This window comes from Lineus longissimus, chromosome 4 (assembly GCF_910592395.1).
Source record: "Lineus longissimus chromosome 4, tnLinLong1.2, whole genome shotgun sequence".
NCBI classification, from domain to species: domain Eukaryota; kingdom Metazoa; phylum Nemertea; class Pilidiophora; order Heteronemertea; family Lineidae; genus Lineus; species Lineus longissimus.
In genome coordinates this window covers 24,128,481-24,142,112 of record NC_088311.1, presented here as the reverse complement: position 1 = coordinate 24,142,112, position 13,632 = coordinate 24,128,481, and the positions used below count along the sequence as shown (strand labels likewise).

Here is a 13,632-nt window from a genome sequence, read left to right as displayed (position 1 = left end):
CTAAGGAAAAGTATAGTGGTTTCACGTGATGTCATCACCTTGCTCTGCTGGGGGACAGACAAAAGAAAGCAAGCCCAAATGACCAATGGTCGTTTGTCATGGTTCATGACAGCATTTGATTCAGTTAAGTCAGGCTTGACAAATCATCGTTCTGGGCTGACCCTGAAGACACTCTATTATGTGTAGATAAGAAACCATAGTATTGGCCTGGACAAGGTATTAGGTGTATATGCCCTTGCCAGTTAAGGTATATCAACCACCCTGAAAGAGGTTTTGTGGAGGTCGATGTTATCGAGATTTAACATAATGACCCTTTGATAAGACTGTGGAACAATGGGAATTTAGGCCTAGATGCGAGCGGGCTTTGTTTGAAGTCAATAGACTGTATATTTGGCTAGGCCTGAATTCTTTTGACTTGGCGGTATGGGGTAAAGTAACCTAATTGAGATGTCCATTGGGTTTCAGAGCTGTGCCTGGAGGAGGATGGTGGAGCCCCCCCCCCCCTCCCCCCATCAAGGGTCACCACAGGAACACCGTGTTCATAAAGATTTCGGCTGATTTCGAACTGACATGACTGATGGCGGCGGAAAGAGGTGTTCCCTCACCCCGACCAAAATGTCGGCTTATAAATTTTTTGAGTCATTCACAAAAAACCCGAATACCATACTTCGAAACTGTTTACTAAGCGTCATTGGGTAACATGCGCTGCTCAAGTTTCCATGACAACAGAGAGACGCGGTTGTCGGCATCCTTATGGCGTCCATACTCATGGTAGTCATCCCCCAGTCAGTTAATTTTTCAAGCAATAATGTTTAAGTCAGTAATCATTTGCCGGGTCATGATCGATGGGACTGTTATTAGTATTTGTTTTAAACTGTTGGAATGTCTCTGTGCATTAACCTCATCATTAGGGAGCGAGTGTATTGGTATTTAGTGACATGATAATCCTCGAGTCGGCATTCATTATCAATCTGCTGAACGAATAAGCTGTATTCGGAATCGTGATCTCATATTTTGGAGTAAATCTACTATCAGCAAACACTTGATGACATCTCAAATTGCTAAGACAATCAGATGGTGTTTCACCGGGAACATGTATTGACCTTGTCGTAGTGAACGCTATTATCATGGCAAATTCTATAAATTAGGAATAGGTTCGCTGAAATAAATCGAATATCTGAAAGTGGCGTATAGGCATAACGGAACATTGTTTCTTTTGTGTTCCAAATATATGAAGGATGCGGAATCAATAAACGTTACAACTTGGATCATTCAGAATCTTTATATTTCTAAGCTGGACAAATGCAAGGTAACAATCTGACCAACCTCCCAATGCCAGCAGAATCGGTCGTCCCGCAAGTTCTTGTGATAGCAGTTCTTATGTTTCTGGCTATATTTGGCAACGGTATGATGTTCGTTTCTGTCTACCACATCTCAAACTTACAAACAGTCACGAACATGTTCACCATAAACCTGGCCATTACAGACTTCTCAGTAGGCCTAATCATACTGCCTGTCCTCATCACGTCAATCGCCCATAATATGTTGGTCTTCCCGAAGGAACTTTGCTTCTTCATAGCTTTCTTAACAGTGGTCCTATTACTGGTCTCAATCTCAACTCTAGCAGGTGTCTCCATGGACCGCTATTTCTGTATCTGTCATCCTTTGACATATCATCTCAAAATCACCTCAAGACGAGTCATGGCCGTCTTAGGGGGGATTTGGATACTCGGTATACTTTTAGCAAGTGGACCTTTCTATAGCTGGGGAAAGTATCAGTTCCGCCCAATCGCAATACCAATGTGTAGCCCAACCTGGGACGAACACGCCAGTTATGCTTCGGTTGTGACTATCATTGGGCTTCTCACGCCCCTCGGATTCATGATATTTTCTTATGCGCGTGTCATTCAAGTTGCCCGTAAACAAGCAAGGCGGATTGCTGATATTCAGATGTGTGTAGCACAGGGGAGTGAGAAACCACGGATTGCTGTCATCGGTGATGAGGCGACGGATGACAAGCAAGGGTGTCCAGCCGCGAAGACGCGTGAGGACAAACCACGTTCTTCCGTCAAAAAAAGGAATACGCTGCGCCAGAATCTGAAGACACTGAAGACTGTATTTATTGTCATAGGTAAGTAAACGGTGTTCCGGCAAGACAATTCCTTTGATCATACCGTTAATGAGATTGACTAGTGCATGCTAGAACCGACATTTAACCGATCCCAGAGATGTCGGTTGTCAAGATCGAGTAAGTTCAAATATTGGCCATGAGCCTATGTTGTTATGGTGTTTCAAAAGAGCACATCATTATGAACTTAGCAATCGACAGAGTATATGATTCTAAATGCAGTTCATAATTCGGACAAAATCGGCATTTTTCTAAAATGGTTGAAATTCTTAGGACAGGTGTACCAGTCATATTCACAGCTTCATCTCCTAAATCTGTTGTTTACTTCCAGGGACGTTCTTCATATGCTGGGCCCCCTACGTCTTCCTCAACCTCTGGGCCGTCAACAACGACAGCAAAACAGTCCCGTACGCCGCGGACTTCCTGACAACATTACTAGCTTTCAGCAACAGTTCTGTTAATCCATACATCTTCGCCTTACTAAACCGAGATTTCAGGAACGCTTGGAAGGATATCTTCATGATGGTCCGTGGGTCCAGGTTTAGGCCGCGTAGAGATAGTTTTCTCCGGTTACAGTCGGAGTTACGGGGTTCGAAAATAACAATCATGGAATTCTCGCAGCGCGATTCTGGTAGCGAGATTATTTCTGTAGCCTCGTTTTCGCGTCACCGGAATGATTCTGTTGACGTCAGAGAGGCTGAGGTAGTTTGTACCGTCAAGATCTCGTCAACTGTTGAAGCACGTACGAAAGGAGGGATATCGGACACAAACAATGTTGCAGGGACAAAAAACTGTGATGATATTCATATACCGGGTCAGGTTGACTAAATCGTATGTGGCAGGAGGATTAAGAGTTAAAATCGTTCATCGTGATGTAAGAAGTAGGCCTATTTAGCACTTTGTTTTAAGCAAGCGGAATGTCTGTATTTGCCATTCAGAAGCCGCAGTCATGACTGACGGTTTATGCCAGGATGTCTTTAATACCCCGCTTGCTGAAAGTCTAAACTAGCATCATTCATACCTTATCATATAGCAAACATTAAACCAGAGAACCCGCTGTAAATCATCACATTAATAATTACAATCACGTACGTCTAAATTACCCGATAGAACAGTCATCTTGATCGCCATGTTAAGGAGATATCAAATATTAAGAAAAGAGTGATATCACTTTTGACAGTAGCTTGAAATGCCTATGCTTCATTTACCAAGAGCTAAGCACGATCGTTTTTTATATTCAGCACTTTATGTATAGGCCAATGTAGTGCTGTAAATTATAGGCTTATCGATAAGGCACACTTATACATATTTGCTGATAGAAATTTTCGATGTGCAACATCGATCCAAATAATTGTTGACGCTCCCAGTGAAATTAAAGGTCATGGTCTAGTCGATCGTATGAGTTTGCTGATTACATTTCAACGGAAGACTCAGAGTATTGTTGTACTATTTTCAAATACAAATATTTTGTTCGAATGTTTCCTTGTTTGAAAACATCGCTCGTCTTAGAAGCTTAAATTACGACAAAAAAATGTCTAAGACTCTTGTGGCCCGTAATCGGGACTTTGGATTATCATAACAACAACGATAAACATCCTCGTCGAATCATGACCAATAATGATATTGATAAATCCAATATTTTGAACTCAATATATAATTGCTTTATGTACATCTGTATTATCTAATACATCGTCAAAAAATCACCAAACAAAACAAACATTTGATACAATCATGTATAAAATGTCAATAAATGGTCATGACTTGGTGTTTATGCAAGTTCACTGTATATCCACCAAGAACTGCGACAATTTAACTGTTGATACGCCACCCCGCGTTGAATTTAATGCAATACTGGGATTTAACATTAGCGAATTATGGTATTGACATGTCAAACAACTAGTGGAGGGTTGTGTACTGAATCAGATCGCCCGTGCTTTTAAACGCTGACGTAAAAGGGAAATAGCATCCCAACCCGCAAAATGCAAAATAAATGGTGGCACGCTCGGTTGATAAAAATTCATTTGATATGATGTCGTTGAAGTTATTCGTAGCAGTGCGCTAATTTTGGCCGTAGAAAGTTTGTACAGTAGCACATACACTGTCAAGATTGTCTATAAATGCAACCAATACATGCGCTTGACTTTGTTGGCGTTCGAACACATGCTTACGTCTTATCTTCCAGCTTACGTGCACGTTTTTAAAATGGTTACTTGTCACGGCTAGACTGCGTCACATGATGACGATCGTGACAATAGCGACGGATGGCCGTGAATGTTCCTGTTGTCGTTGTGACGTCTTCCCTCTAAGCTCCATCAGTGTTGCCATCACACTGCAATGATTGACAAGTTCTATCAAATTGATGATGAAGAAGCAATGCTTATCTTGAAACGTGCGTGTCATACTACGTCTTCGAAATCGAGCACGATGTGCATTGCTTTGTGGTCATTCATCTCCATGCGGTGTTTCTTGTTGGCAAACATAAGAGAACAAGAGATCATGAAGCCAAGGTAGATCAGGATGAAAGCAATTAAGTAGGTCAACGCCCCGAGGCCTTGCTCGTACACTACAGCCTCTTGGGTGACGTTCTTTGAAACTTGGATCGTATCAAATGACACTGTATCGTTTATTGCCAGATGGGACCCATTGGTAAAACCAATTCGCTCAAAGATTCCAACAGAGGTCGTATCCAAAGCGCCTGTTGATGTGTTCAAATGAAGATATGAAGGAGAACCATCACCAATTCCTGTCTCCGTCTCCAGAATTGCACTTTTAGTTCCCTTCACGTTCGCCTCCGACAGCGTTTCCTCCGTCATGTCCGTTCTTTCACTGCCTACACGGAGAACTGGTCCAACTGCCAACAGGAGCGTAATAGCAGCGATGGGATAGGGCCAATCCATCATCAGTCTACGAAGCCTTTGCACGGTTCGTGGATCATTCTCGGTTTAGTTCCAAAATATCAGAGTTTTAATCCGGCGAGGAAACTTTATCAGCTTTTGAATCACACGGATTGTTGATCACGTCTATCGCATTCATGTTTCGACCACGGAATGATGTGGCATCGCCACCCTGGCTACTCAAAAACATGTCGAAATTATAGTTAAAGGCTTACCACCTTATAACAGAAGTTTGAATATGAAAATCCGATTATCATACTTGGTATTTCAATGTTTTTCTTTGCCTTACGGCGTGGCTAATGTTTACTTTAAAAATAGGGTCATTTTGTGACCACGGCCTAGGGGATCAATCTAGACTGTTGCATTTGGGATCAAAAGAGTAATTTTTGTAATTCAACATTGCACATGCCTTTTACTGACCAGTAAGTTTTGATATTGCGAGGGGAAGGCTCTCCGATTTGACATGGAACTCGGTAGGATGACGTCACGTAGAACAGTTTTGGCAAGATCATAGATCTGGCTAAGTACCAGGGACAAACTATTTTCAAAATTCTTAATGTATATTTTCTAAAAGCTTTCTTTATTGTTGATGATTGTACTTAGTTGGAATATGGATTGAGAGGGTGACCTAAGTATGTTTTTAAAATATCAAAATATACCTTCATCGAAGCGATAAAAGGTAAATAGGTCTGAATTCAGGTCTGAATTAGTTGGAATATGGATTAAGAAGTTGACCTAAGTATGTTTTTAAAATATCAAAATATACCTTCATCGAAGCGATAAAAGGTAAATAGGTCTGAATTCAGACCAACTAAAGAATTCATATTTTTTTCTTCAGAATGTGCTGAAACACATATTTTTTTGGCCTGGGTTAACATGACCTAAAAATAATCTAGATTATTAGATTGCAATATTTAAAATTGAGGCATTTTTTTGTTTTTTTCTAAAACGAATTCATCTTTAAGATTCCATGCGTGCATGTTTATTAGACGAGACTTGGCCAGTGGTCTGCCAACTTGAGATTGTCGCGAAGCATGGTCGGACGACGCCTGGTGCAGGCAATGTGTTGGGGGAACCGTCTCACACCGTCACATAGAGCGTAAACTCCAAGCGTCGTATTCCATTCTCCTAACAGAGCAGGAGTGGGACAGGGTACCTTTGCTTTCGGGTAGAAAATCCCGATAAGATTATTAGCTCTTTAATAATCAGTCATTCGCACAACATGTATACATGTACAATTGTTACAAGATTCTTTTGAGGATTCTCAGTTTAAGACCCTAGGCTTTCGAATCTAACAAGACATTTTAAAGACTGTAATACATGTATACGAAACTGAATATTACAACTTAACTTCACCGTTGTCGGGATTTCCTACCAGGGTTTTTTCACAAGCTTACTGTATATACTGCCAAGTGTCCTCCCCTAATGGTTACAACTTCAGCTAACCTTTGCATACAGATGGTCATCGGGAATAGATAGTTAGCAGTTAGAAAGCGTTCGGTGGCCGACCTTCCTCAGCTAATGTCTGCTGTCTTTAAGAACACAGAAATATAATTCTTACAAAAAGATCATATATTTGCAATTATTCTACAAACAAAAACAAACCTAGTTGGTACAAATATCGACTTAACCTTTACAGCAAAGTAGAATTGACTCCATCGTCCGGAAATTACTTCTGATGGAGTCGAATAATAATTTTGAAGAGAAATAAATCAAAATTTCCGGCCCAACTCTATCACTTGCATACTATAAAATCGGTCATATCTAGAAAGTCACAATTTCTGGTCGAATTCAAACTTCTGGACCGGAAATATTAAGACCAATATTTCAAAGTTTGATTATCGTCACAAAAATGTGGTTGGATTTCGAACCATATGCATGTACAAAAATGTAGTTCTGAACTTAAGTTTGGTAGACCTAAATCCGTATGCCGTTTGACAAGGGTTCATTCATGAAGCATACTGTCCATGTGCGTGTAGCTTTTCTCAGACACCTTTCCGTCAAATGCTCCATTCTGCCCACAATGAGCTGTATTGAATCGATTATCAGCTGCTTCAATCGTCTGCTCTTGTAACGCAGCATCCGGTGACGTAATCCCTTGATACAGACGAGATCTCATCGGCCATTTCTGAAATGAGAGCAGTGAGAAATTTTTGAGATTTATTATTAGACCAGGCGGCAAACCACCAAGGGTGTGTAACTACTAAACCCCTGTGCATTTCTGAAAGAGTGAACAATATTCATGCTTGTAATGTATTATAGAGTATACGCCATTTTTTTAGGGCATGTCGCCTCGCAGTGTGGTTAAGCTTGTGGTAAAGCAATGACGTACTGTCATGACTGTGTCGACACAAGTATTTTATTCCACGCGAAGTCGCTCATTCATAACTAATTTTGGTCGCTGTAATCGCAGTTAGTCTAGCACATTGAAGGGGTGACAGGTTATTGCACAATACGCTGTTACCCCTGCTGCCTGCCTGCCTGTGATAAACTGCAAAAAATGATCACTTAGATCAGTTGCAATGCATGAGCGAAATCGCGTACGAATAAAACAATTGTATTTGATTGGAGACCGTGGGGCTTCTCAAACGAAAAATGCACGGACCTTTAGAGATGGCCCTGGGGAGTCTTCTGCGAATAAATAACTCTGGCAGACTAGTTGCATAACTCATTATAACCCATAAGCCACAAATTAGAGATTATGATCAGGTGAGATATGCCTCCAGGAAATGTCTGATACCACCCTCAGAGGAATAATATCAAATCTAGTCGAATTACGTAACAATGTGATCCCTGTACCGTTCGTGCGATATCAAGGATTCTAGTAGAATGGCCAGTTTGTATGCTGGATATTAGTTTATAATAACTTTAACTTTTCACGAGAAAAGGTTCTTATCAGTGTCAGGAATAGGCGGAGAAAGAATGCAGGAAGTTCTGCAGAATAATATTGCAGGGTTGAAAGAACAAATACCTCTCGACGGTGCACAGTCGAATGAATATACCAATTACGGCACACAATAGACTCATTTGAATTGTTTCTCAAACGAATTTGTTAGAAGGTAGTAATGCATTACTCACACCGCTCAACTTCGCAAACTGTACAAAGGATCAGGCGAGACTATTGTTATCAGAAGTCTATTCCCCACCCAAACGATCATATTGATTATGCATCGTGTGTGAAGTGTTCTTGAGATAGATCTGGCCAAAGGTACCTCTTGTCACTAAAACTGTAGCGTGATAACAAATAATAATGTTACCCAGCCCTTGGCAGCCAGTGTCATAGTCACACCCTGAAAGAACGTTGGTTAGGCCTACCCCAAGGATAATCTAGTGTTGTGCAACACCACTATCTTTTGGTAAATGTGATGTAGTCACATTCCCGAGTTCAACTATGTAACTTTGGCGAGAACGGCATGAAAAACACTAGAAACGAGTAGAATTTCGGAAAATTGACAAATTCACGTTTCTGTTTTGATAAGAGTGAAATGGGCGAGGTAGAAAACGACAGGCATGCCCTCGGGCGGCGGAGACGGAACCAGCATTGCCTCTCGGTGACGCTCCAGCAGCTACATTCCTAATTAGCAGCATGCGTCGACTTACTAAGCGTTCAAGCGATTAGCAAAGTAAACCAGAAAACGTGGCCAATTATGAGAATTTTTTGCAGATGTTGAAAATTAACAAGGTGCAGGACAAAGCTTATGTGGCAACCTGTGTTGACTGTTTTGCACAGTAAACATGTCCAAAAAATCCGAAGAGATATTCTAAGCACCGAGACATGTTTTCTTCGTTTTCGTTTAAGTGTTTTGAGTTAAGAAGTTTGGAATGGATGACTGCGACATTACACGGTTAATTCGACACATCTTTCAACAGAGTGATTTCAATGTTTACTTGCGGTAATTAAAAGAGTTGTCGCTTGCCTTGCCGTTTTACGGTTAAGATACGCATCAACGGTTTAGAACGCTAAGTGATGTCCTTATCAAGGCAGTTAAAACAGGTCAGTTTTGCTTTGTTTCCAACATGATTATAGTAGCGAATTTCATGTCGGTCAGAAGAGTTCACTCTGCGAGTTAAAACTTAGATGTTATTGAGAAACTGTAAGTGGTCTCTGAGACCACGTACTTTTAAATACGTCACGGCAACAATATGCTAGAACCATTTCGCCAGTCAATGAATTAGTTTACATTTTTTAATAAATTTATTGTCTAAACAAGCAATATTAAGGCACTGCCAAGTAAAAGCACACCCGTCATGACTTAGAATGACTACTCTCTTACCCTGAGGTGGAAAAAAAGGTGAAAAAGTTGTCACCACGTCCCTATCAAAAAAACAATTTGAACACGCAACTGATATATACATTGACAGGTATTTCAGATGCCGTCTGTAGCAACATCTTTCAGATGTAAACATTAATTGTGTTACCAAGTGAAAAGTGAGGTGTCTCGTGCGTGTCGGGTCAAAAAGATAATGTGACCAAGTGCGCGGCAATAAAAGGGCGCACTTTCTGCAACTAGTTAAATTTCATATTGTTTTCTTCTGTATTGAATCGTAGGTCTAACGTTTGTTCATGATAATGAATTCATTTTGTACTTTTGGCAGTCCCTCTTACAGCCCTTTCAATGTCGGATAGATTAGAAATATGTCTACAAAACGGTCAGTAAAACTGCTGTTGTAATGAAAGAATTGTGCTATTTTTCAAAGTGCCGAGGCAATGAGAAAGCATAATCTTAATTACTTCGATTACTCTCAAAGGTTCTGCTGTTTATGATTATGATATATTATGATTATGATATGATTATATTATGATATTACCATTAGAATGCTTTTGCTATGAAACCGAAAAAAGGAAAAGTGGTTCTTACCTTCATTGGGTGATAAACATTCTGTGCCCATCTTGTTCCAGCCACGTCGTCACCAGAAACATCATCATTCAAAGTCTTCATTAAATGTGCAATATAAGTTGTAGCCAAAACAAGAACGTCTAACTTTGAGAGTTTAGTATCAGCTGGTACTGAAGGCAATGTCCTTTGAAGGTCCAGGAACGCTGTGCGCAGCGTTTTGACGCGTGAGCGTTCACGTTCCGCGTTTGCGGCGCATGGCCGCCCTGTTTTCTTTCCGTCAGAAAAGTCCGCTTCATCCTTTCTGTATCGCTTCTGCCTGTCGTCTGCTTGGGAAAAGTTAGTCCCAGAGCTTGATCGCTTGCAGCCTCTTCCGTTCATTTTGATTGAATGGCAGTTTTATCAATTGATTTGATCGTCTGCTAACTTGATGTAAACAAAAGATCACGTGTGAGGTGGTCAACAATAACAACGTGTATCAGACGATCGGGCGCATCCTGGCTTTCAACAGAAACAGGAGCGATAACACAAAATATCAAAACTTTCGAATAGTTGTCCGTTCCTTAAGTCACAGAATCAGTCTTGACAAACAAACAAATTAATGACCGCCCATCCAAATTTAGACGTAGGTTTCCCAATCAAATTGGCACACGTTGCAATGAATTAACTACCGGTACCTGTAACTAAAACCAGTTTCCAACTGTAACAGAACGTTCGTTAACGTCTCATCAGACTGAGTAATGATTGAAGAATCCGTGTTAAATTGAATGTTTCAATCTATAGATTTTAAAAAAAACACGCAAAAATGACATGGCATCAATTGCGCAGATGCCCTCGGCTAACTCTGTCGATTGCTCTCCTCAATTGGACCACTCTTTGCCGCTAAGTTGACTTTTATAACCGCAAGACTCTCACCTCTGATAGGGCCATCTTAAATGTCAGTTTGCCAAGATGGGTGTTTCCCTACCTATAGGTGGCAATCATCTCATCGTTTGTAAACAGCAACTGTTTCATTCCGCAGTAATTATCGATGTAGGTTTTACTCACGGGGTTTATGGACGCCTCGAGGACAGGTATTTGCTACGTAGTCGATGCTGATTCCACCACGGTCCTGATCTGTGACGTCACACGAACTTATCGGATTTCTGGCTTACAAAGCATACAAATTATGCCTTATCACATCCGATACACATTAACACTAGTAGAAGGCTTTTTCCAACTACTCAACGGTTTCTCTGATTTATCCGACTCAGGTCTGACATTGTCCAACTTTCCTCTGAAAGGTCGGATTTCTAGAAAACCTCTGAAATATACCAGGGCTTCCCAAAATAGGGCATTGAAGATCAAAGGTCTGTGTTGAATGGGAAAAGTTGGAGAAACCGTTAAGAAGTCGAAAAAAGCCTCCTACTAGTGAAACCTTATGGATTGGTCATCTGATTCTTACCGTGGGTACTTTATTCTGCATCAGATGCGATCGTCAAATTCTGTAAAAAATAACCAACTGGCGATATTAGTTCCAAACCAGATCGCCAAAATAATGTTTGTAGTTTATGCATCCGTATTACCAGGGTATGGTAAAACCTTTCAGCACGTAAAATGATGTTGAGCAACCATTCGACGAACATACACTTTCCATGTAAACAAGGGTGAGCTGCTAAGCAAGGCAGGTGTTTGTCAACAAGGTTAACGGATAAAACATCTATCAGACAGGTTAGCCTCGTGATAGGTGTAGCACCTGATACCTTGATAATTTCCTCACTCCCACCTTTTTATACTGCATTTCGATGTTCGAGTGAAAAGTTACATTTATTTTCGCTGTCTGCAAAATCAACAAATTGGGCTTCTCAGCACCAGTGTTAAAATGATGATATTATGATGTTGTCATCAAAATGGTAACATAAATTTGTTGTATTGTAAGATTCCTAGGTGGAAATTTCAGAAATCAAGAATCTTACAGGAATCTTCATACGAATACGATGTACATGAATACGAAACTGAATCAGATTTTAATCAAGTATCTTATAAGAATCTTATCTCTAGATTCTTGACCTGGGATGCGACGCCTGTTGGCAAACTAAATATCATCGGCTGGCATCTATATACATGTAAAACCTAACACACGTCTAATGACATCATCAGCTTCGTGTCGCTTGTTTACAGCACATATCATCATATTTCTTCGTCTGTTGACACCATGAGTCTGATTCCCAACACACCCTTAATGAGAAGTCATACTAGCTTGTTCATTCTTTGAACTGATTTCTCGCAACGAGAAAAAAAACCTCTGTTCAGCATCCAGGCCGTGGACAGAATGATGAACGGCGTGCGTTAACAGTCTTCAGATACTTTTATAATTGTAAATATGTCTCTTTTCAAACGCACCTCGGGGTTATAATTTGTGTGATATCTCAGGTCATGTGATAAGGTGTCGTCTGCCTGATGTCAATAAACAATGGTCGCCGCGTGGCTTGATCCAGGGTCGATGGTAGCGTGTGCCGGTGTAACATCTGTGGTTGTTCCCCATGTTTCAGTGTTTCCAAACAATAGGCAGCTAGAGAGACCATGACTTTTCAATAGGGGGGATACACAGAAAAACTCGTCAATCTATTTTTGAGCGTTCCCAAACAATGAGGGGAAACACTCAAAAACAGAAACACTCAAAAACATTACACTTGTCTCGAACTTCTGACATTGCTCTGTCTATCGGTGTGGCTGTCGTGGTGTGTTGCTCGTGCATGAAGAATACCTTGCCCTTGGGGACGAGGTCAGACATTGGCCCGTGTCCTGGAGCAAGTAGCAAATCGTGGCTTGGATCGTTTTATAGTCTACATCGATAAGATAAGATGAATGTCTATGTGACAAGATTTCCCAGATAATTTTTTTCTCAGACGGTAATGATATCCTGTTTATGAGTAAAACGGTGCACCAGGAGGACAGGCGCGTGGCTGAAGAGTAAAGATCACCTCCACCTTCGTGAAAGTTATTGTTACCTAAATGTCATGGTATGAATTTCATCCTCATTGCGATAGGTATCAGACAAAAACTGTCGTTAACTTAACACATACATCAAATCTCAGTATCATTGTTGACAGTCTTGATATTCAAAAACGTCAACATTCACATGTTGAGCAAATAGATATCTCTTCGAAGTCAGGTAAGATGTAATGCCAAGGAACCGTAGAACCTGCTCTGTAATTTGAGGTGAAGTAACTTCTTTACATCCATGAGCATATTCAAATGAGCCTATCCATATCTAAGGAATCTATTCAAATTCATGGTTGGCAAAGTACTTTAACACCACGTAGAATCTACGCTGCCTAATGTTTTAGATAATATTTGCAGATTTTATTTAAGATAAAAAACGTATGACTTAAACGACAAGCAATTTGAAGAATGAATGGGAAATGTGTGTCAACACCGGACCATTGATAGAATTCCCTACTGTCTGTACAAACATGATAAACGTACGATCTGCAGTCTAGAGGATGCCACAGAACAACGCTTCAGTTCCTTTCTTACAGCGATGACCCATTCAGGTTTTTGCTCACATTACCTTCAGGATAGAACTACCCCATTCTGATCATTTGCACCCAGCCCATCCTTGCTACAATTTCCTCCCCATCTTCGCCTGAAGAGATCCAAGGTGTCTCATTTCAAAATTAAACACCTGGCAGCTTAACACTTTTTTACGCCAAAATGTTACCTTAAATTCTGCGCGGCGGATGGATGGTTTTTAATGAAATTTAAAGACCACGGCGAATTGAAAATGTTGGCG

The 13,632-nt window shown here is 40.7% G+C and overlaps 2 protein-coding genes across 2 annotated transcripts; one reads left to right on the top strand and one right to left on the bottom strand.

Moving 5' to 3' along the window:
• Positions 1 to 1,800: 1,800 nt before the first annotated feature.
• LOC135486838 (D(1A) dopamine receptor-like) lies at positions 1,801 to 2,956 on the top strand. The gene is made up of 2 exons (XM_064769942.1): positions 1,801 to 2,131; positions 2,460 to 2,956. Exons 1-2 carry the CDS (start codon positions 1,801 to 1,803, stop codon positions 2,954 to 2,956), a joined length of 828 nt encoding a protein of 275 aa, XP_064626012.1.
• Positions 2,957 to 6,603: 3,647 nt separating this feature from the next.
• LOC135486697 (transcription factor 24-like) lies at positions 6,604 to 10,704 on the bottom strand. Its single transcript, XM_064769739.1, has 2 exons — positions 9,882 to 10,704; positions 6,604 to 7,150 (listed from the first exon to the last, which is right to left on the bottom strand). The coding sequence occupies exons 1-2, from the start codon at positions 10,236 to 10,238 to the stop codon at positions 6,968 to 6,970; spliced, it is 540 nt and encodes a 179-aa protein (XP_064625809.1). The 5' UTR covers positions 10,239 to 10,704; the 3' UTR covers positions 6,604 to 6,967.
• Positions 10,705 to 13,632: the final 2,928 nt, after the last annotated feature.

Bases quoted from the DNA above. Each gene is read 5' to 3' on its own strand.
- LOC135486838 (XM_064769942.1), top strand. From the start codon at position 1,801: ATGTGTAGCCCAACCTGGGACGAACACGCCAGTTATGCTTCGGTTGTG. The intron at 2,132-2,459 runs GTAAGTAAACGG...GTTTACTTCCAG, and splicing joins GACTGTATTTATTGTCATAG to GGACGTTCTTCATATGCTGG.
- LOC135486697 (XM_064769739.1), bottom strand. From the start codon at position 10,238: ATGAACGGAAGAGGCTGCAAGCGATCAAGCTCTGGGACTAACTTTTCC. The intron at 7,151-9,881 runs GTAAGAACCACT...CTCTCATTTCAG, and splicing joins ATGTTTATCACCCAATGAAG to AAATGGCCGATGAGATCTCG.